Below are 19,264 nucleotides of genomic sequence, written 5' to 3'. Positions count from 1 at the left end.
CCGATTCTGCTGAATTGAATCTGTCATAAATACATGTAGGGAACTATTTGGGAATAAAAAGTAGCAGAGACTCCTCTGTGTCTGATACCTCATACTCCACGACTTCCAAGCTGTGATCTCCTATGTCCGCCATGACCTTGTCCACATCAACATCTCCAGAATCTACTCCGAATGTAGCCCCTTTAGTGACGATGCTCTGCTGTGCAGAAGAATCCAAGAATGACTTTTTGATCTCCGTAAGACGCACTGCCCACACAAAATCTGTGACGTGCTCTCCTGCTATAGAAGAGCCGTTGGACGACGATGACCGTATTGTCGCCTCCGCAGTGGCTAACCGAGAGATAGCTCTGATATGGATTAAGAAGTCAATCATGTGTAGAAGGAAGGCCAGGTGTCATGAATAAAAGATAAGGATAATTTCCGTACACTTTTGGTCCCACATTCACCCGGGAATCCTGTTTTTCAACACGTTCTGTGCTGCCTCCTCTCGCGATTATGATGCCGGATATCATGTACAGCTTCCACGCAGACAACTCCAGGATCGATGATTTGTGTTCTTCGATATAATCTGAAACCTGGCGTGATCTTAGGCTTTGATCAATGTACGTCTTTGTAGGCTGAATAATTTGTCTATCCAATCTGTCGAACTGTGCAAAGTTATTGACAGTCTTCTTGAAAGCAAGCTGTATGTCTCCCTGAGCCGACAAGCCCGGCGCTGAAAGAAGTGGGATACTGGCCGCAGTCTTGGCATTTGTCTCCGAATCTCGGGTCTCGGTCCAGTTGAAGTTCTTGTCAACCGTCGGCCAAATTCGCACATCTCTGGGCAGCGGGTGGGGCCCGGAAGAGTTGATGACCTGGTCTATGTCTTTGAGCCGTGGGATGATGTGCCCTAGCTGTATGGGGCCTTCTGCCTTTCCTCGAGCCATATTGGTTGCCGCATACTTGGGAGCGGGATAGTGTGCTTGTCGGAGGACAAACCAACATTTATCCTGTGCCATGGTGAATATCTAGGGTTGGAGGAACCTTGAACCCTTTGGCCAGGCTGAAGTAAAGAGATTCTATCTTCAAAAACAATGAAACGTCAGATCCTCGATAAGTTGAATACTCTGAGCCTTTCAACTACGATAAACGTTCGGCCTGTGCCTTGGAAGGTGTGCGACCGCCAAATCACCATTGTCGTCAGTCAATCAACTTCCCTCGACTCTCAGGAAATCAATGAGGTAAGTAACGATAAACGCAAGAGAGTCCTATCTCACCGAAAACAGCATGTGTATGCGATTCGTTCATTGACCAATAGATGCTCAATGCAATGGTGCCCAATATGCAAGCCCGTTGCTTAGAGCATATGAGTGGAAGCGAAGTTAAGGTGTATCAAAACTTGGCATCAGCAGTGTGATGGGTTGCCCCCGCATATGCGGCCCACTACGGTCGCCAGCAGGCTGGAACTCAGTGCAACACAGGTGCACTCTTCTGTTGGACAGTGAGAAATCTGAGGAAAGCACCTTTCTTTCGGCTCACCTGGACTTCACAATATACATGCATAGCTCATGTGAATATACACATGCGTCTTAGCCCGTGGCAAGCCGAACCTCTCATACAGTCCGCACTGTCCAGGTTTGATTGGCGTAATGCACGCTAATATCGGCGTAAGGACGTAAACAGTATTACTGTAAGAATAACCAATCGGACATTGGCGCCCAGGGCGCGTCTGATTCTGCCCGCGTAATGCTGGGCGGCCATACCGCCAGACTGCTTACACTAACTTCATAAAGGACGCGGCTGGAACCAAGCAGGAACCAGCCAACCAACCAACCAACCATCTAGATAAACTTCCCCGGCTGTGAATGAGTTGCAGCTGCCAATATGACAGACCACAGAGCGCGGGACCGCGCCCAAGGCAGCCAAGATATTATCAACTTCGCCATCAGTTCGATCGACCGCGTACGAGATATTGCATGGGGCATTATCCGCCAGGACCCGAAGCCGTTCTGCAGGAATCCTCGCAGCGCCCTGGACCCGAAGCCGTTCTGCAAGAATCTTCGCAGCGCCCTGGATGGCGTCAAAATGGAGCTGCTGAGGCCTAATCAAAGCCAAGACGAGGCTCAGCTGAAGAAGGTGAAAAGCCTACTAAACAATTTAGAGAGATTGTGCAACGTGCGTTTTTCTTCTTCTTCTTCTTCTTTGGTTTGCCCGGCTGCCTGCCGGGACGTCGGCCTGGCAGGTGTGCGGAATTCCACATACAACCACGAATCTCGTGGCTCTTTACCCCCTCCTGCTGGCTGGATCATTTACTATGTGAGGTAGTTTGTGAGATGGAATTGCACCATGACGCCAGGCTTTTGGAGCCTGTGGAATTCTCAATTTTAAGTCGAGGAGCTACTCTGGCTAACCTAAATATAGTGGCCACGTCGGAGCGAGCACAAAGCAAATCAGTGGCCCACGCTCAAGGCTATCCGCTCCGGTCCATCTACAGAAAGGGCAAGAATTTGCCTTTACAATGTTGCCGTGGAACCCAATAAGAAGGACTACAGGGCGGATGCGATCAAGAAACTCAAGGACTATTCGGCAGCGACTTGGAAGCAGGAGGCGGCCGAAGCGGCGCAGGTCAACGATGCCTCAGTGACTTCCCCAGCACCCCATAATAGCCACGAGCTCGACGATGACATCCAGTACCTTTATAAGATTTTGGAGCAGTATCGGTCATGCCAAAATGATCAATCTCCTGGCGATATCGTGATCAATCTCCGGCTTAACGGTTACAGAAACCTTACGGCAAGCGGTGCCTCGGTCGAAATTTTGGCGGAGAATGCCTCGGCGGAATTCGGCATTCTATTACTCGACCATCCGCACAAAAACCAAGGCTTCTGGCAAGAGGCTAGCATCCAAACAGTTTCCCCTTCAGGGCCAGAGGCTCCAACAGTGTATGACTCGACATAACAAAGCAAATCCCTCCCCCTTCCTTTGGGGAACCAGCTATGTCCTCGCTGACTACATGACAGACAAGTTACTGATGAAGATGTGGCACCCGGACATATGGGTACGCTCGCGATGGAGGCGATAGTTGAGCACGACTGCATTCCCTTCGAGAGCTTCTGTGAGCGCATTAGCAATCGCGACCAGGGCCTGTTGCGCATGTCCACGCGGGACGACAAATTGGTATATCATAGACCAGGCGATCTGAGCCGCGAATGGCTACCTCATGTAGAGGCTGTACCATTGGCAAGCCTCTTCTCCAGGCCAGACCTGTATCTGCTTGACAAGTCTAAGGCAATCCTGGCGATGCTGGCGGCCAAGGCGACGTGGGAATTTTACGACAGCGACCTTCTCGCCCAGGGGCTGACGAGCGAAACTGTGCAGTTCATCTGTGAGAAGCGATCTGGAAGAACAGGAGTCTTCATCAACGAGCCGATGCTGCTGACCCAGTACATGGAAAAGGATGGCACAAGCACCAGGGATGGTAAGTCTGACAGCCGCTTGGCCACCCTGAGTACGGAGACTATTCATGACATGCCCCGGATCCTTGCGCTCGGTATATTGCTATTGGAGCTAGAGACCAGGAAACCCATGAAGACGCACCGGGAAAACCGCAGACTTTGCCCCCCGGGGCCGTTTGGTATTAACACCGATTACAAGATCGCCTGCAAGCTCATCGCTACTGGTCCCGATGCCAGTGAAAGCATTATATCCGACATAGAACCTCTGTCCCCTCTGAGGAAGATCTTGCCTCTTTGCATCACGCCCGGGAGTCTCGAGAGGAAGATCGGAGAGGATCTTAGTGCTCGGGGCTTGGCTAAATCCGCCTCTCAAGTCAACAAGCAGAATGCCCTGCGTTCTGTTATCTACAACGAGCTGGTCCGCCCCTTGGAAGACTGGGCAAAACGATATACCGATTTCGACCGCATCAAGCCTCTGTACGAGGTCTCGGCTGTGCCGGCCAGGCACAGACCTGAACGACCGCCGATTCAACCCCAGACAGCCTCTCCGGCGAAACTCTTAGCCAATGTGGCGGAGGATAAGTACGTCCGTTCTAGCCATCTTGCATGCTTCATTGAGCTTTCCTGGCTGACGTGGGGCAAGATTTCGCAAAGACTCGCAGGAGTGGTTCCGTCTGTATGAAGAGCTCCGAGACGTTCTGCAGCCAGCAGAAGAAGAGAAAAAGTCGGGTTACAAAGCCGTGAAGATTGCCGTATTAGACACCGGCATTAGTAAGGACCTCTACACATATCATAGAGAATGGCCCGGCGATTTTGAGTATGTGGACTTTGTCGACACGGCCCGTCAGGATGAGGGCCCCATCGGAGACAAAAACACGGAGCATGGGACCGCCGCTGTGTTGCTCCTAACAAAGATGTGTCCAAATGCAAGTTACTGCGTAGCTAGAGTGCTCAAGGAGAATGTCGCATTACAGTCTGATGCCGTCTTGATAGCGAAGGTGAGGACTTCTCCTCCTATTCACCCTCTCAACCAATGCTACGCCCTTGCCCTGCTCACTCCACTCAAGTCGCTAATTTATGAAACCCTTCTTCTTTGACCTAATTAGGGCATTGACTGGGCCATTGATCAAAAGGTAGATATCATTACCATGGCTATCGGTTTCCAGGTGGCGCAAAAAGCCATAGTGGAGGCGATCCGCCGGGCGCACACGCAGGGCATCCTCATCTTCTCGGCAGCCTCCAACAAGGGCAGACTCGAGAATGTTTACTGCCCTGCCAACATGATTGAAGAGGTGTTCGGCATCTTCTCGACCAATGCAGGCATCTACCATTCCAGCTCGCTGAACCCGGCGCCGCTGCCAGAGAGCTTCGCCGTCTTTGGCGAAAATATCGAGTTGGAGGAGGGCCTCCCGCTTTGCAGAGGCACCTCGTACTCAACGTCGGTTGCAGCAGGTCTAGCGGCCGCCCTGCTCGACTTCTCGCGGCAGGATCGGGCCAAGGATGACGAGTCCATCCTCTCCCAGCTCGGCAGCCGGCCGCACATGCGAAGCGTGTTCCGGGAGATGGCGGTGATGCCCCGCAAGGAGTACCTCTGCCTGCAACCGTGGTCGCTGCTGAAGAGTGCGACGGCGTCCGAGAAGGTACCGCGTGATCAGCAGCGGGATTGGATTCGGGGCAGCATCGAGCGTTGGCTGGAGCCCAATTGGCTCCTTCGGGCCGGGCGATTTTGAAGCCTCACTTTGACTATTTCCTTCTTCCTATATTGATTCAGAGTCTCTCTATTTGGATATAGCTCTCCACACAGCAACTTCTTACTGTATACATAGTATTTCCATATGAGAATGCCAGGGCGTGTACCCAGGGATATAAGGCTAAGCATCATGCGTCGCGTCGGGAACCATCGTAACAAAGGACCACGTCTCGGTGCCCCCAAAGGCAGTCGTGCACTCGGTGACCACGGCTTTTCCCAGCCCTTCGCGCTCCAGGACCTCTTGGACCTGCTCCTCGCCTTCCTCGTCTCCGTCCAGCGCCGCGCCGGCCGTTTCCTCTGTCTGCATCCACTTCCGGCGGAGCAGCCCCTTATGAACCTTTGCGAATCGCACGGCCCACACTCGGTCGCCCTGGATCTGGGCAGACATGTGGGTTTCTGTGCTGTTCTTGTGCGTATCGCCGATTTTAAGGTTGGCAGCGCCGGCAATGTCCCTAGCCAGAGACAGGTACATACAAATTAGTAATTGAGCCGTTGAGAAGACGGTTAGGGTATATAATGTCAAAACTATCCCGAAGCATATGAACTGGCAGGCGGCAACTTACAGGTCGATGTCGCTGTGGAAGGCCTGGGAGTTCAACTTAGAGCCGCCAATCGAGCCGCCAGCCCGCGCAATCATCAGACCGATAACCACGTAGACGGTCCACCGGTCCAGGGGCCAGATCTTGTGCTGTTCGATATAGTTCTGCACGTCGGAGTGGGCGATGACCTGATCGATGTAGGTGTTACTCGGCTGCACGACCTCTGTGTCGAGCGTATTGAAGTTAGCCCATGTCTTCATGGTCCTCTTGAACTCGGCGCTGATCTCGGCGCTCAGGGTGGCGCCAGCGGCCGCAGCAACCGGGGCCCCGGCGCCGGCATTCGCGCCGTCTTGGCGCTCGTGGGTCTGATCCCACTTGAACTCGCCGAGCTGGGTCTGTGTGATACGCATCTCGCGGCCAAAGAATGGCAGGGTGCCCTGGGTGAGCACAGGGTAGATGTTGTCGGGGCTAGGCACCACATCACCGAGACGCAGGTTGCCGCTCTCCGTCTGGCCACCGGCCCGGGAAGTATTGGTATAGACCGGAGCGGTATAAAAAGACTGCTCGAGAACGAACCAGCACTTGTTCATTTTGGGCCAAGATTCGCCAATCACGCAACTATCAGCAGACTTTTTGTCTCGGAAGTGATCGCGAGCTCAGTAACAAAATTTTGGGATTCGCAAGAAATGTGTTGTTGGCTAGGAAAAGGCGACTATAGAGCGCAAAGCATGACATACTACAACGAGATTGCCGCCGGCCTGCTCTTTAACCCTTTGGACCCCTCTTGCACACGCTGAAAAGCATCAGTGCCCGAAAGGCGGGGTAATCTGGCAATTAATTGCCAAGTACAGCTGACGTTATATACGGCCAATTACACCTGCATGGCTTGATGGACCCGATCAGAGCGGCTCACTGCTCTCTACACACGCTCTACTGATTTGACACCCCATCTGCCTCTGCGAATCTCAGTCAAGATAGATGGGCGCCAATCGACAACAACAGCGGCGGACAACATGGCCTCCGGAGCTTCAGATGCGTCACTGCACCCCTTTACCACCGTCTTTCCAGGGTCGGCCCCACAAGAATCGGCCCCGGTCGCCGAAGCCCAAGTAGACGAGATCCGGGGTGGAAAGGACGAGCTGAGCGTGAGGAAAACAACAGCAGGCGACAGAGCTTCAGAGACGACCTACAAGTTGGTAGATGCGTATCCTCTCGACATCGTCCCGGAGTTTGAGCTGCGGGACAAATCCCGGGCTTGCAGAGAGCGATTCAAGGAATGCCTGTCCCTTCTCAACCTCGCCCACCACGACTGGCTGGAGCAGCGATCGGCCGAGTTCAACTGGTGGATCTCGGGCCTAAATGCCGACAAGACCGGACCGGGGTCTCTCGACGCCCGGCTGAGCTTGCGCCCCGACGTCACAGCCGTTATTGTCGATGCACTCGATGGGCTTAAGGATGCCCTGCACGCGTACCACGATTTGGGTAGGTCCCTGGACGGCCCTAAATTCTGTACACCCTGCGCTCGAAACAGACCCTTGATTATTTGAGAGGTGCTCATGGGAAACAACCAGCTGACTTATGTGCCTCCATATCAGCTACTTCTGATCCTCACAGTCTCACTGAGGCCGATGCTGATTCCACCGCTTCGGATGGAGTGGACCGTGCGCCATCGCCGTGGTCTTGTATGGGCTCCGGCGGCGGGGAAGGTCCCGCCTCTGCCGTTGGCGACGGAGAAGAGAAGGACGAGGAAATAGAGGATGCCGAGTATCAGCGTAAAGACGCGCATTTGCCCTTGTCCAGCGACGAGTACGCCGAGCAACGAGCTTACATTGAGAACAACTTGGTAGTCCTCATCCGCATTTATACCGCCATTAAGCTTTCTGGCCTGAAGCTCAGGAATAAGCGCGCCGACGATGCGCTGAAGCAAGCCGAGCAGGAGTACGAGCGACAGAAGCTCACAATAGGAGCGCACAAGGCCCTTGCAAGCCAGGACGGAGGGCATGAACGATTCCGACGCTACCTCACCAAGCTGGTGCTACGTAACGACTACACGGAGGATCTGATACGGGGTTTGAGCTTCATGATTTACCAGTCAGGCGAGGCGAAGTGGGACCCAAATGTCACAGAGTCGCGAGACTGGGAAGACTCGCAAGACCCAGAATGTTCGCAATATGCCCGAGAGTTGAACGAGGGCCAAATAGGAGAAAGTTACGAAGTGTTGCTTCAGAAGAAGCTCTTGGTCGTGCTTCGTGCATACTTATGCGACCCAGCCAGGCTGACTATCGTCCAGCGCCGGCTTATCGACGCCAACGTCGTACGGCGAAACCGCCTTGTCCACGCCGGCAGTGCGAGCATGGCATCACCCCATGCGCCGAAGGGGCTAACCCAACCCGCGCGACAGATCGAGCCCTTAAACAAGAGTATAGTCCAGCGGAGCTCTTTGATGGCGGGAAACGTCACCTCAAGTTCGTATAATCTCGTGTCATCTACGGCATCACGGCCTGTTACGCAGTCCAATCATGGCGCCCAGGCCACCAAGAGCTTTGTGGCGCAGGCTGCTACGGCTCTCGAGTCGAGGTTCAGCATTACAGGCGCCCTGACACCCGCGGTCCGAAGCACGGCCAGGTCGGCGGGCACCAAGATGTCGGCTCGGGTGGGACATTTGGACTATCCAAGTTGCCCCATAGAGGGGGGCGGTTCATTTTCCTGCAAATACTGCCCTATGATTCTGTCGCAAGACTACAGAACGAAAGAGAAGTGGCGGTAGGTCCTACTTCCTTTTCCTTGTCTTTCTTGACTGACTCATTGCCTCTACTAATCTCACTCGTTCAACTATAACTTCCCCGCCCTTCTGTAATATGCATGAACTTCCATCTCTCTTGCAACTGTTTGGCATTTCTCACCAGGTTCTAACGCGTCTTAGTGGCCACGTGGCGCAAGACCTTTGCGGATATGTCTGCGTCTTCGAAGACTGCGAGTCCCCCGAGGATATGTTTGCCTCCACGTATGCATGGATGTCGCACATGGCGCGGTCCCACTCCGAGGTCGAATGGGTGTGCCTCCTGTGCGCCAATCATCGCCTCCCTGCAGACGATATCCAAGCCGCGTCCTTCACCGTCCCCTCAGAGCTTCGGGACCACATCTTGGCCTGCCATCCCGCCACTGATGCTAACGGGAGCCTGACGGAGCTGGAGCTAGTGGTCAGCGCAGGCCAACGGGCTGTGGGTATCCGTAAGGTCCGTTGCCCGCTCTGTCGGCCGGGCCTCGTGACCAGCGAGGAAGGTATCGACGGCTCCGTCCCGTCTTTCCTCCCGGCGGGCCGAGAGGCGGGGCTGGTGCAGTTGGAGGAAGACCAGCATATTGCCACTCACATTCACGAGTTCGCGCTGCACGCTTTCCCATCGGCGGACGGCGAGGAGCTATCAGAGGAAGCGACATGGAGGGATTCCGTTCCGTCCGAGCCAAGCACCAGTGTCGAAATCAACCTTGAACGGCTGCGTAGACCCGAAAGTTCGTTCCAGGGGCAAGCGTTCGCGTATTACACCATAGAAAACATACAAGACGCGATAGAAGAGCTGAACGCCACATGTCTGCGGGTGCAAGCGCCTGACTGGATACAAGCAGATAGCTCTGTGCGGCTCGATGTCATGGCGGGAAGATTGAACGATCTGATTCTCAGTCTCCAACTGGCGCAGGGGGAAGTGGATCTTGACGACTTTGCGTGGAAGCTGAACAAATGCCAAGTCCTGTTTTCCCAGCTGAGCAACTTACCGGACTCGGTGTGGGAAGGGCCGCAGGTTAAAGAACTGCTGGAAGAGTTAGACGAGGAAATGCAGCAGCTGGATTCCTTGTGCGAGACTGGTCGACAGCGTGAAGGACAGCAACTGTCTCCTTCGCCAGACTTGCCTTTCGACCGGAAGCAATTATCACCCAATATGAATCCCACACTGACCTCGATCGGCTCCCTTCAGTCAGCCTTAAGAGATGCGGAAGTGGAGATAAGGAACCAAAGAGACGCCAAGAAGTACAAGTGGATACCCATTTCCTCAATTGACGAGATACTTGAGGGCCACAGCATCGATGTGGAGGATGAGGTGCACGGCTTTATATTCAAGAAGGCCAAGAGGCTTTTCTCTCTTCTTGTCCGCCAGAGTCACTTCGAGTGGCTACCTCTCTTTCATGCCAATGACTTCGGGGACGAGGATTTCCCTATCAACTTCAGTGTCGACAGAAAATCTCAAGTATGGGCCTTGAAGTCGTGCAAAACTGGCAAGGCAATTAGCTTTGAGGTTACCGACAGAGAAGTCAATGGAATCAGCCGAAAGGACTACGACTCACTCTGCGACTTCTGCGACTACCACCAATGGTTGATATTTGTGCCAATCTTCTCTCCTGACGATCGAGCTCAGGTGTTCGATCCACTCTGCCGTATGCCCTTCTTGCAGGAGTTCGAATCCCATGGGACCAACTTCAGCATTGTCAGGCATTTCGTTATTCACCGAAGCCATCTTAACTTTCCACGGGATGATCAGATTGTAAGATAATTCTAAAATCACGCGCAATTAACGTTAAATTGACGCACTTTAGGGAACAATAGTAGATGCGGAGGACAACCCTCACATCGCTGTGAAAGAGATATTGTCTGCGCAAGGTCTGACGGCCAACAAATTTCAAGAGCTCGCCAATAACGAGGCGACTCCTCTTGCACGTCTACGAGACCAGAGTCACCCACACTTACTTCGAGTCATTGCCAGCTACACCCAAGACCGTCGGCACTTCTTCGTTTTCCCTTGGGCTAGAGGTGGCAATCTGCGCAATTTCTGGAAATCGCAGCCCAGCTTGAGCGCTGTATCAGATGATACCAGCACCGAAGACTGGAACATTTACTTGGAATGGTTCTTCAAGCAGCTGCTCGGTCTTGCGAGCGCCATAAAGAACCTTCACCATCCGAGAGATGACCCAAATGAGTCTTGCAGGCACGGCGACCTAAAACCTGAGAACATTTTGTGCTTCAGCAAGAATGAGGATGAAATTGGCGAAGGTAGAATTCCGACAGGCGTTCGGCTCGTTGTCGGTGATGCTGGACATGCCAAAGCACATGAGATGACCACTGAGTTCCAAGGTTCCCCAACGGCTGAATCAAGAGGCACGGTAATGTACTCGCCTCCAGAGGCGGACATCAAACAAGCTAGAACCAGAAGATACGACATCTGGTCCCTTGGCTGTCTGTATATTGAGTCCCTTATCTGGATGATATATGGCTACGATGCGCTGAAGTCTTTTCATTCAGATGTCGGTCCTGGAGAGCCCTACTTCTTTAAAGATTCGCCTGTCGATCTCAAAGATGCCGTGAAAGAATGGATCAAGGCAATCAAAATGGATCCTCGCTGCGCTCCCGTCGAGAAGACTGCCGTCGGACGTCTAGTCACTTTGATTGAAGAGAGAATGCTAGTCGTCCGAGTCACGAACCGCGGGGTGCCAGCCCGTGAAAACTCGGACACGGAGCATTCGACAGCTCCCATGCTCCTTCTCAGACGAGCTACAGCGGACATGTCAGAGGAAATTCCCGAAAGAGCCGATGCTAAGGAAGTCTACGAAGAGATGGAGAGAATATTCGATGCCGGCAAGCAGAATCAGGGTCTGGCATGGATGGTTCGGGATAGGGAAGCTTCTGCACGTGGGCCCCCTATCATCACAAGAGGTCTAGCTGCTAGCGACAACAAAAGACTTTCAAGAGCACGAGAATTTCAAAAATAGAAAAGATGTAAGCCAAAATGTGGGACTCGTCTTCGGTCAGCACTCGTTAACATCACACAGATTAGGCATGTTAATCTGGAGAAGTAATGACATGGAATGGTAGGTAATGCGGGTGGCGCGGTTTTCATTGAGAATGAATGGAGAGAAAGCCCATAGAGCGTCATTCTCTCACGTAGCTGCCCTGATGAGAGGGAATCTTGCACAAATCCAACGCTTGTCCAAATTTTGCTCGCAAGAATTTGTTACGTCAGTGAGCCTTCCGAAGTAGCATCGTCACCATCAAGCTGACGAGCATCATTTGCGACGGACCAGACGGTATTGTATAATCAAATATTGCTTCAAAGTCCGACTGGCGATGCTACGCTACAAGTTAACAACGGCCTAGAATTTGGCTTGAAGGTATTTCGCTAACCTACTTCGGCTCTGTAACTAGACTGTCAGTACTTACCTCAGCTCAACCTCGATATCTTGGCCTAGATATCGGCAGCAGACCTTTTGACGAGATAGAGCTGATCTGACATAACCTGTACGTCATCGAGAACATACCCTTGACAGCATCACTGGAAGGGTTAGATGGCGTTTCTCTGCCCAAGACATTCCAGGACGCAGCGATCAAGACCAGACAACCAGGATCGAAGCATTTCTGGATCGACTTCCTGTGCATCCTCCTGGATCGTGGTCCGAACATGATTCTGCCTCAAAGGCTGACTCGGAAAGAGTCTCAGGGCTCATGTAAGAAACATTCGGCTCCGCATATGCCATCATCGAAGTTTACTGGGAATTACGGAGTATTCCAGTCAAACCTCCACATAGACATTTTTGGCAGCGTCGAAACACTGCAACAACCCTGCAGCGAATCAATTTTCCTTCCGAAGAACGGGTTCGCACTTGGTCATAGGTGGCCTTTGATGGAGAAAGGAGGTACATGCCAGTTGCTTTTGGCGACCTCGAGAGGACTAAGAATATCTCATCACCTTTCCAAAGGTCGTTGCAAGCCATATCGTATGTGGATCCGCCGGCCTCGGAGGAGTCATACTTCGAGTACCAGTCTGCACACCAATGAGAGACAATCCGGCGAGGATGATCTTGGACGAGCCAAATGGGGGTTTGCCTCGGCCGCTCTTGTGTGCCATTGTTGGTTCGAACAAGGAGCACGGGGGGGACCCGCTGCGACAATGCGCTCTCATTGTTACACCACTCGAGGAATTAGGGGAGGAAAAGGTGGTTGAGAAGATTGGAGTGGCCTATCTGCCTGTAAGGGATGTCTCGGTTGGAGATGGCGCCGAGTTCGTGAACTTTCAGGAGCTGTCTGTTGGTTCAAGCTTGTACCTCGATACGACTGACTCGGTTACTTATTCAACAATTCCAGATGGTAACTTCGAGCATGCTCTGGTTATAGCCAGTAACAGAATAGGGGTAGTCATGTCGTGAGAACGTCGTGTCTTGATCTTGGGTACAAGGTTATCATTGTTCTTCGTAGTTTGTTCGGCGTCTGTATCAGGACGAAAATAAGCATAGATTTGAGATCCTTGAAACATCATGATTTGGGCAACTGAATTTTTGCATGCATGTCTTCGATCCAGCTGGGTGTTGGTTCTCGCACGAATTTGCCGATATTCTAGCGGACGGCCCCGGATACCGGTCCCGCCCCAGAGCCGAATCATTTCCGGGCTCCGGGTGAAGAGCCGTATCTCCTCCGCTGCAATATTCGAAACGTTTACCTTGAGAATTGATTCTTTGACCATTATTCCACTGTGCTTCTGATTCGTTTTACGATTGTCTTTCTTACAAGACCATTGCCTCCTTTTGCTCCATCATCGCCCTGGCCTACTTGGAGTCGAGGGCTTCCAGGTTTCTCCACTGTCTCCAATGCAAAATGATCCTGTGACATCATATCGTATCTTCACATCCTGGATGCATTTTGCAGCAACCTTTTCTAGCGTAAGGTACAAGCGACTCGAAAGATACTCTCCTCATCATCTTGTGCACTGCAAAATCGCAACCACCAAGCCGATTGGGCGATACACACCTGACCTCACGCGCACGCGCACGCGCCTTGCCATTGAAACAACTTGCGGGGCAGAGCAACGAGCACGATTGCCAGAAATGTAACCGCAACACGCATATACGAGATTCAAAATGAATAGACTGCAATACTTTGAGTCAAGAGAAATGCCATTACGATAAATCATTATCATATCAGAACAATAGCGCCCGCGAGCCATGCCGCTACTCGTACAAAACGCCTAGCCAATCCCACCTCCGTCGATGTCATGCACCATCCCTCGGCCATGAATTTTTGCATCAACCATTTCCATATTCGCCCATTTAAACAGTGCTCATGTGGTGGCAGCAGCAAGTCCAATCACCACCAGGCTCCTGCTTCCAAACACTATTGCAAATCCCCTCCGTCGCGACGAGCTTCTTTCCCTCCTGACGCCAGGCGGTGACTCTGTACACCAGGCTGGAGCTCATCATGTCAATCTCGACAAACTCGGGGTCGTCGTGCATGCGGTACGCCGTCCAGGGCTCCCAGTCCTCCTCGAGGTACTCCTGGAGCGTCGGCTTGGATTTGGGCGAGAGGGGCTTCTGGCCTGGGTGGGCGAGTACAGCCTCCTTGTCGAGGTACCTCTTCAGGTGCTTCGTCTTGCTGTCGCACATTGCGCGCCAGAGGAGGGTCTCGGCTTCGATTGTGTCTTCCTTGTTGCGGGAGTAGATGGTACCCGATCCCTTGTTCTCGTCGTCGGACATTGTGGTGGTGTTTTCGTGTGTTTCTTTTCTATGGTGTTTTTTGTGTATTCCAAGACTGTTTCAAGTTTCTCGTGCGTGTATTGTACTGGTCTATCGTGGAGTTTTCAATGATCAATGGTCAAAGTTCAATAGAGTGAGGGGAACGGTAGCAAGTTAGAAAGTGCGCCAAAGAGCTTTATGATGTCGCTCAGAGCTCTGTCCTCCCTAAGCAGCGGCATTGCGTGTGACGGAGTCGTCCAAAAACCGGAAATCCTGGGTTTGCTTGCGTTGCGTTGCGCGTCTGATTGGGCGGGCAGGGAAATGCTCCTGTGTTGGCGGGCTTGACGTCACACTCCGGTGATGCGCAGCGGCGAAGAGGGGCCACCAGCGGCTCATTGCGGGGGAGCGTCAGTCGTGAGAGACAGGGGTTGGAACTTGGAAACAGGTTACTTCCACAAGGTCTAGACTCTCTTTTCTCTCCCTTCGTACTCTCAGTCTCGGTGAGTGCTGTGAAAGGTTCGACAGGGCATGCGACCTCTGATGTAACGCGTGCACTGACGGGTCCGGGGGCAACCCGGCCGAGAAGGTTCATCCACACGTCGCGGTTTCGACGTCTTTGATGAGTTGAATGATGCGCTAACTAGCGTTGGTGGGCGCGGAACGTCAACGTTGTAGTCGGCTCCGCCCGTCAGATCGTGGGCCACGAGCAATGGCTTCGATCTATCGTTCAACGTCCCCATCGCGGCGCAAGGGCTAGACTGGCCTGTTTTCTAGAGTCGGTTTCTAGTGTCGCAAAGCTTTTGAACTTGCAACAGGTGAATAGCGAGCGACGGTGAGTGAGATTCACGTCCACTGGCTTCAGTGGGCTGGTTCATTTCATCATGTTTTTTTTTCAGATTGATGAGCGCGCATTTCATGAGCTACTCACTCAATCTCACCGAGCAGTCCATTTGTCAAGGCTCAAATGAGCTCCATGAACGCGGAGACTTGTCAATAAATTTTCTTCCCATTTGCATCTTTTATCCTTCTCCCGACGATCTCAGCGTGGAATTCCTTCACTAGCTGTTATGTCAAGACATGATCTCAAAGCTGGGCGCTCGGATCGTTTAAGCTACTCAAGAAATGACGTCAAGACTCCCATTTTTGGACAGCAATTTGCGCCTTTGAGTGTGAATGCGCCAACGCAACTGAACATTCACTATGAGTAGAACATTCACTATGAGTACAAATGTCAACTACCTAAATCGATTGATATACACCACACACAATGGACGACTGGCAAGAAGCAGCTTTTACATCAAGACATGTCCACAACAGAGCAAACAAGTCCAACAAAGGGGGCGGGCGAGGACGACGCGGTGGAGCCTTCGAGGTCAAGAGAGCATTTGGTAGATACGATTTCAAGTGTCCGAGTGCCACCAAACTGAGAGGACAGATATCGGAGGAAGGAAAGGGAAAATCTGCTGGTCCGTCAATGGATATCTTTCGGCTGTCGGAAGATGGCAGGGGGTTATTGGGACAGCTGAACCTGCCCGGGGTCCTCGATGCCAGCATCATTCTTACCGGAAGCAGAAAGGTTCTCGAAGACTTGATATCTCAGTTTGAAGGGAGCGACGAAGAGGCTGATATCTCCGACGACCCTAATGAGAAAGATGGTCCGGTCCCGAGACACCATGTTAGTGAGGATGAGACGAGGGCAGACAATAATCAAGGAACAACAGGGGGCTATATCGACAAGGAAGGGGAGGAAGTCAACGAAGAATCGGAAGACGAAGAAGAGAGCGAAGCTGAGGAGCAGAAGCGGTTCAAGAATTTCGAGAAGAACAGCTTTCGCTCGCCCAAATTCTGGTTTCAATGGAACGGAGACGTTACGCCTACCGCGACACCCTCGCTACATAACGCTACGCTACCATCACCTACCGGGGAGACTGGAAGAGGCTATATTGTGTTCTCTGGAAATGACTGCCGCTCTTTCAAGGGGACAATCAGCTGCGATTCTCTAGGCTGGAAGGATATCTCAATCTCTGGGTGGAAGGAGGTGTCCATGAGCGAGAGGGACGTAAGCTTTGTCTGGAAGTAATAAATCAACTCAAGGCAAGAAACTCAAGGCAAGAAAGGATCTCTGATTATTTTGATGATAAAGGGTGGCGCGGCTTTGAGTTCAAACTGATTGATATTGGAAGGGAATGATTTAGAGAGTGTTCCGCGAGTCGTTTTGCCTTCAGGGGTCGGTGCAATCACCGCCCTATCTAACTTCTTCAATTGCCAGTCTCACTCTCCATCATTCAAGTCTTGACTTCATTCCCAGCCATCTTCGTCTGCAAAGCAGCGTACATCCTGTTCATGGCATTACGGTTGAACTCCTCCCCAGTAACCATCGGATACTTCTTCAGCGGGCCCTGTATGACAGCCTCCTTACACGGCTGGTTGAAGAAAGCCATGCTATATCTCTCCCCGTAGTAATCCCCCTCTTCGCAGGGCGCCTTGACTCGATGGTAAGTGCTCTTAAATCGGTCGTCGCTCCAACTCATGAGCAAGTCGCCGATATTACATATGATGACCCCGGGCTTGATCTCGACCTTTGTCCATTGGTCCCCCAGGGCATGCTCGCTGACAGCCTCACGACCAGGACATATCTCGAGTCCCGATTGTCCTTCGCGTTGAAATAGCAGCGTCAGAAATCCCCAATCGGCATGAGCGCCTGCTCGATGATACACCTTTCCATCATTGACGCGCGGAGTTTCAAAGTAATGCAGAAGTCGGAGTACAGACTGCGCGCCGGGGTGGGTGGCTTCGTGGTACTTGATGAAGTAGTCGTCCTGAAAGCCAAGGCCCCGGGCCAGGCAGAGCATCAGCCTTTCCGAGATGGACTGTACACGATGCATGAAGGCCAGAGACTGTTCCTTGAAGCCGGGGAGGATCTCATCGCTGGCCCAGACGCCGTTCATATTATCCCCAAATTGGAGTTGATACGACTCCTTCTGGTCGGCTGCACCCGTGGACGGTCTGATCTGTGACAGCTTCTCCCAGCCGACGTTTTTAGGACTCCATGGAACGGTGGCCTTTGCTTCATCTGGTAGGGAGAAGAAAGACTCGGACACGGAGAACATCTCGTCGACTTCGGATTGGCTTAGGCCGTGGTCCTTGATGGAGAAGAAGCCGACGTTCTCAGCGGCGCCACATAGCTGAGAGGTGATTTCATCGATGCGGCTGTCGAAATTGTGGAGTGAGATCTATGATGGAAAAGATCTCTTTTAGTTCTCTCGCACGAACAGTCATCAGAGCAGGGCACGAGGACACACCTCGGGGATTACCCGTTCAACGTACTTCGTCTTTTCTGCCATGGCGATTCGATTGGGCTCTCACAGTGTAGCCTGGAATCTGGATATGTGCTAGAGAATGAATACACACTTCGAATGACGCAGCAAACAGACCTGTGGTTCATGAGCTTTGCGACGATCACGACGTTAAAGCAGTCGACCATGTCCCTGGTGAACTTCGTCGTCTACACAACTCACTCATGCTCCTGGCAGTCGAGATAAGATGATGATGAGTGAGATGCGACCGCATGCACGTCCCGCCCTTCAGAAAGCTAGGATTGGTGGACAACGCAGGCTTATCTTTAGGACCAGTTGCCCCCAAATGAAGGTTGCAGCATATCTGGTGAAGGACGTGCGATACCTGGTAGCATATCAGCGGAGACTACGGATACAGGTAACAACTTCTCTACCCTGAGACACCAAGTGCATTCATTGAGAAGCCTATCAAACCTGATTTTATTCCTGTAGTGCGTGGATGTTTTTACCCCAGTCGATGTTTACGAAGGCAGCATGCCCGAACACGATGTCATTATTATAATGTTGAGTTGTGAAAGGAAGTTGTGAGATCTGCAGTGGCAGGCTTCCACGGGCTATAGGGCCTATAGTGGCCGGCCAACCACTCGCCAGGGGCACCTAAGCCACCCCGGCGGCTCCCTCTGCAGCCCAAACGTACATTAAGCCCCATCACGAAGACGCCGAGGATGGGCTGTTTTTGATATCTTTGGGTTCTCTGACGATAGTAGTAATGTGGCACAAGTCATTTGCTTCATTCTTAGTCAAATCTATCAAGTCCCGTAAGCTATTGAAGTCTGTTCGAATAGATATCTTTTGCAGTGCTGCCCATGATGAAATCGTCATCCAAGCGCGTCCTCTCTGCGACAGCAATTCTAGCTGCGAGAACCCCAAGTACCAGAACCTTGGACTCGCTCACAAGTCCTGACCCAACTTGTACAAAAGCGTAATCTTAAAAGACCCATCCTCGCTCCTCTCACCAGTCCTGAAAGCAGCAGCCTGCTCCTGCGTAATCCTCACAACAGCCGTCTCGCTCCCAAACTCCAGATTAGCGTGGTTGAAATCAATGTGCGTGCCCCGCACCAGAAGCCGCACGTTGATCTCAGAGTGCGCGGGCAGGGTGTACCGCGTACCGACCGAGACGGTGACCAGCACGGCGCCCGTAGTCTGCGTCTCGGCGCGGAGGGTGACTTGGTTGTCCGGGGTATCAAAGTACTGCGGGCGGGCCGTCGACGCGGGCGGGCGGAAGTCGAAGCGGTTCGGGACGTTGGGGAGGCCGCGGTTGAAGGCGTTGCAGAAGGGCCAGCACCAGCCGCCGCCTGAGGCGCGGGCGGCGACGGAGGTGTCTTCTGTGGCCGGGGCGCGGGCGGCTAGATCCGCGTTGACGGCGACCGGGGAGGCCGTGGCGAAGTTGGCCCCGAGAAGGACGATGAAGAGGGCGCAAAGACCTCGGAAGAACTTTGAGGATAACATTTTAGGTAAGTCAACATACCCACTTCCTGGCACCCCCCTGTTTCTGGCACCACAAAAACGATGGGATCACAACCCAACCTCCTCATTACTATTAACTATTGATCCTCAACCACACCCACTACAATACAGCTGCCAGCCTCACTAGGGCATTCAGAGTCGCTGGATTCAGCCGTGATAACCTCCTTTTCACCCGCTTCGATTTGAGCCCGATGGATATCCCTGATGTTCGCGAACTTCGTATTGGGATCG

The 19,264-nt window shown here is 52.6% G+C and overlaps 9 protein-coding genes across 9 annotated transcripts; 3 read left to right on the top strand and 6 right to left on the bottom strand.

Moving 5' to 3' along the window:
- Window positions 1–43: 43 nt before the first annotated feature.
- CTAM01_13274 (uncharacterized protein) lies at window positions 44–998 on the bottom strand (the record flags this gene model as incomplete). The annotated part of the gene is made up of 2 exons (XM_060529278.1): window positions 44–347; window positions 427–998. The coding sequence occupies 2 exons, from the start codon at window positions 996–998 to the stop codon at window positions 44–46; spliced, it is 876 nt and encodes a 291-aa protein (XP_060376112.1).
- An 865-nt stretch (window positions 999–1,863) lies between these two features.
- CTAM01_13273 (extracellular alkaline serine protease) lies at window positions 1,864–5,164 on the top strand (the record flags this gene model as incomplete). Its single annotated transcript, XM_060529277.1, has 5 exons — window positions 1,864–2,295; window positions 2,401–2,921; window positions 3,000–4,016; window positions 4,078–4,432; window positions 4,541–5,164. The coding sequence occupies 5 exons, from the start codon at window positions 1,864–1,866 to the stop codon at window positions 5,162–5,164; spliced, it is 2,949 nt and encodes a 982-aa protein (XP_060376111.1).
- A 141-nt stretch (window positions 5,165–5,305) lies between these two features.
- Window positions 5,306–6,313, bottom strand: CTAM01_13272 (uncharacterized protein; the record flags this gene model as incomplete). Its single annotated transcript, XM_060529276.1, has 2 exons — window positions 5,306–5,636; window positions 5,748–6,313. 2 exons carry the CDS (start codon window positions 6,311–6,313, stop codon window positions 5,306–5,308), a joined length of 897 nt encoding a protein of 298 aa, XP_060376110.1.
- A 423-nt stretch (window positions 6,314–6,736) lies between these two features.
- Window positions 6,737–11,480, top strand: CTAM01_13271 (protein kinase domain-containing protein; the record flags this gene model as incomplete). The annotated part of the gene is made up of 4 exons (XM_060529275.1): window positions 6,737–7,205; window positions 7,319–8,366; window positions 8,647–10,258; window positions 10,311–11,480. The coding sequence occupies 4 exons, from the start codon at window positions 6,737–6,739 to the stop codon at window positions 11,478–11,480; spliced, it is 4,299 nt and encodes a 1,432-aa protein (XP_060376109.1).
- A 956-nt stretch (window positions 11,481–12,436) lies between these two features.
- Window positions 12,437–12,613, bottom strand: CTAM01_13270 (uncharacterized protein; the record flags this gene model as incomplete). Its single annotated transcript, XM_060529274.1, has 1 exon — window positions 12,437–12,613. One exon carries the CDS (start codon window positions 12,611–12,613, stop codon window positions 12,437–12,439), a length of 177 nt encoding a protein of 58 aa, XP_060376108.1.
- A 1,195-nt stretch (window positions 12,614–13,808) lies between these two features.
- On the bottom strand, window positions 13,809–14,231 carry CTAM01_13269 (uncharacterized protein; the record flags this gene model as incomplete). The annotated part of the gene is made up of 1 exon (XM_060529273.1): window positions 13,809–14,231. One exon carries the CDS (start codon window positions 14,229–14,231, stop codon window positions 13,809–13,811), a length of 423 nt encoding a protein of 140 aa, XP_060376107.1.
- A 1,246-nt stretch (window positions 14,232–15,477) lies between these two features.
- Window positions 15,478–16,290, top strand: CTAM01_13268 (catalase; the record flags this gene model as incomplete). Its single annotated transcript, XM_060529272.1, has 1 exon — window positions 15,478–16,290. The coding sequence occupies one exon, from the start codon at window positions 15,478–15,480 to the stop codon at window positions 16,288–16,290; it is 813 nt and encodes a 270-aa protein (XP_060376106.1).
- A 205-nt stretch (window positions 16,291–16,495) lies between these two features.
- On the bottom strand, window positions 16,496–17,554 carry CTAM01_13267 (2OG-Fe(II)oxygenase superfamily protein; the record flags this gene model as incomplete). The annotated part of the gene is made up of 2 exons (XM_060529271.1): window positions 16,496–17,443; window positions 17,513–17,554. 2 exons carry the CDS (start codon window positions 17,552–17,554, stop codon window positions 16,496–16,498), a joined length of 990 nt encoding a protein of 329 aa, XP_060376105.1.
- Window positions 17,555–18,457: 903 nt separating this feature from the next.
- CTAM01_13266 (uncharacterized protein) lies at window positions 18,458–19,015 on the bottom strand (the record flags this gene model as incomplete). Its single annotated transcript, XM_060529270.1, has 1 exon — window positions 18,458–19,015. One exon carries the CDS (start codon window positions 19,013–19,015, stop codon window positions 18,458–18,460), a length of 558 nt encoding a protein of 185 aa, XP_060376104.1.
- Window positions 19,016–19,264: the final 249 nt, after the last annotated feature.

The sequence above is a fragment of the Colletotrichum tamarilloi genome, assembly GCF_030869305.1.
Source record: "Colletotrichum tamarilloi strain Tom-12 chromosome Unknown Scaffold_92.1, whole genome shotgun sequence".
In the NCBI taxonomy this organism is placed as follows: Eukaryota; Fungi; Ascomycota; class Sordariomycetes; order Glomerellales; family Glomerellaceae; genus Colletotrichum; species Colletotrichum tamarilloi.
Note: the sequence above shows the minus strand (reverse complement) of the source record. Positions and strands in the feature narration are given on the sequence as shown.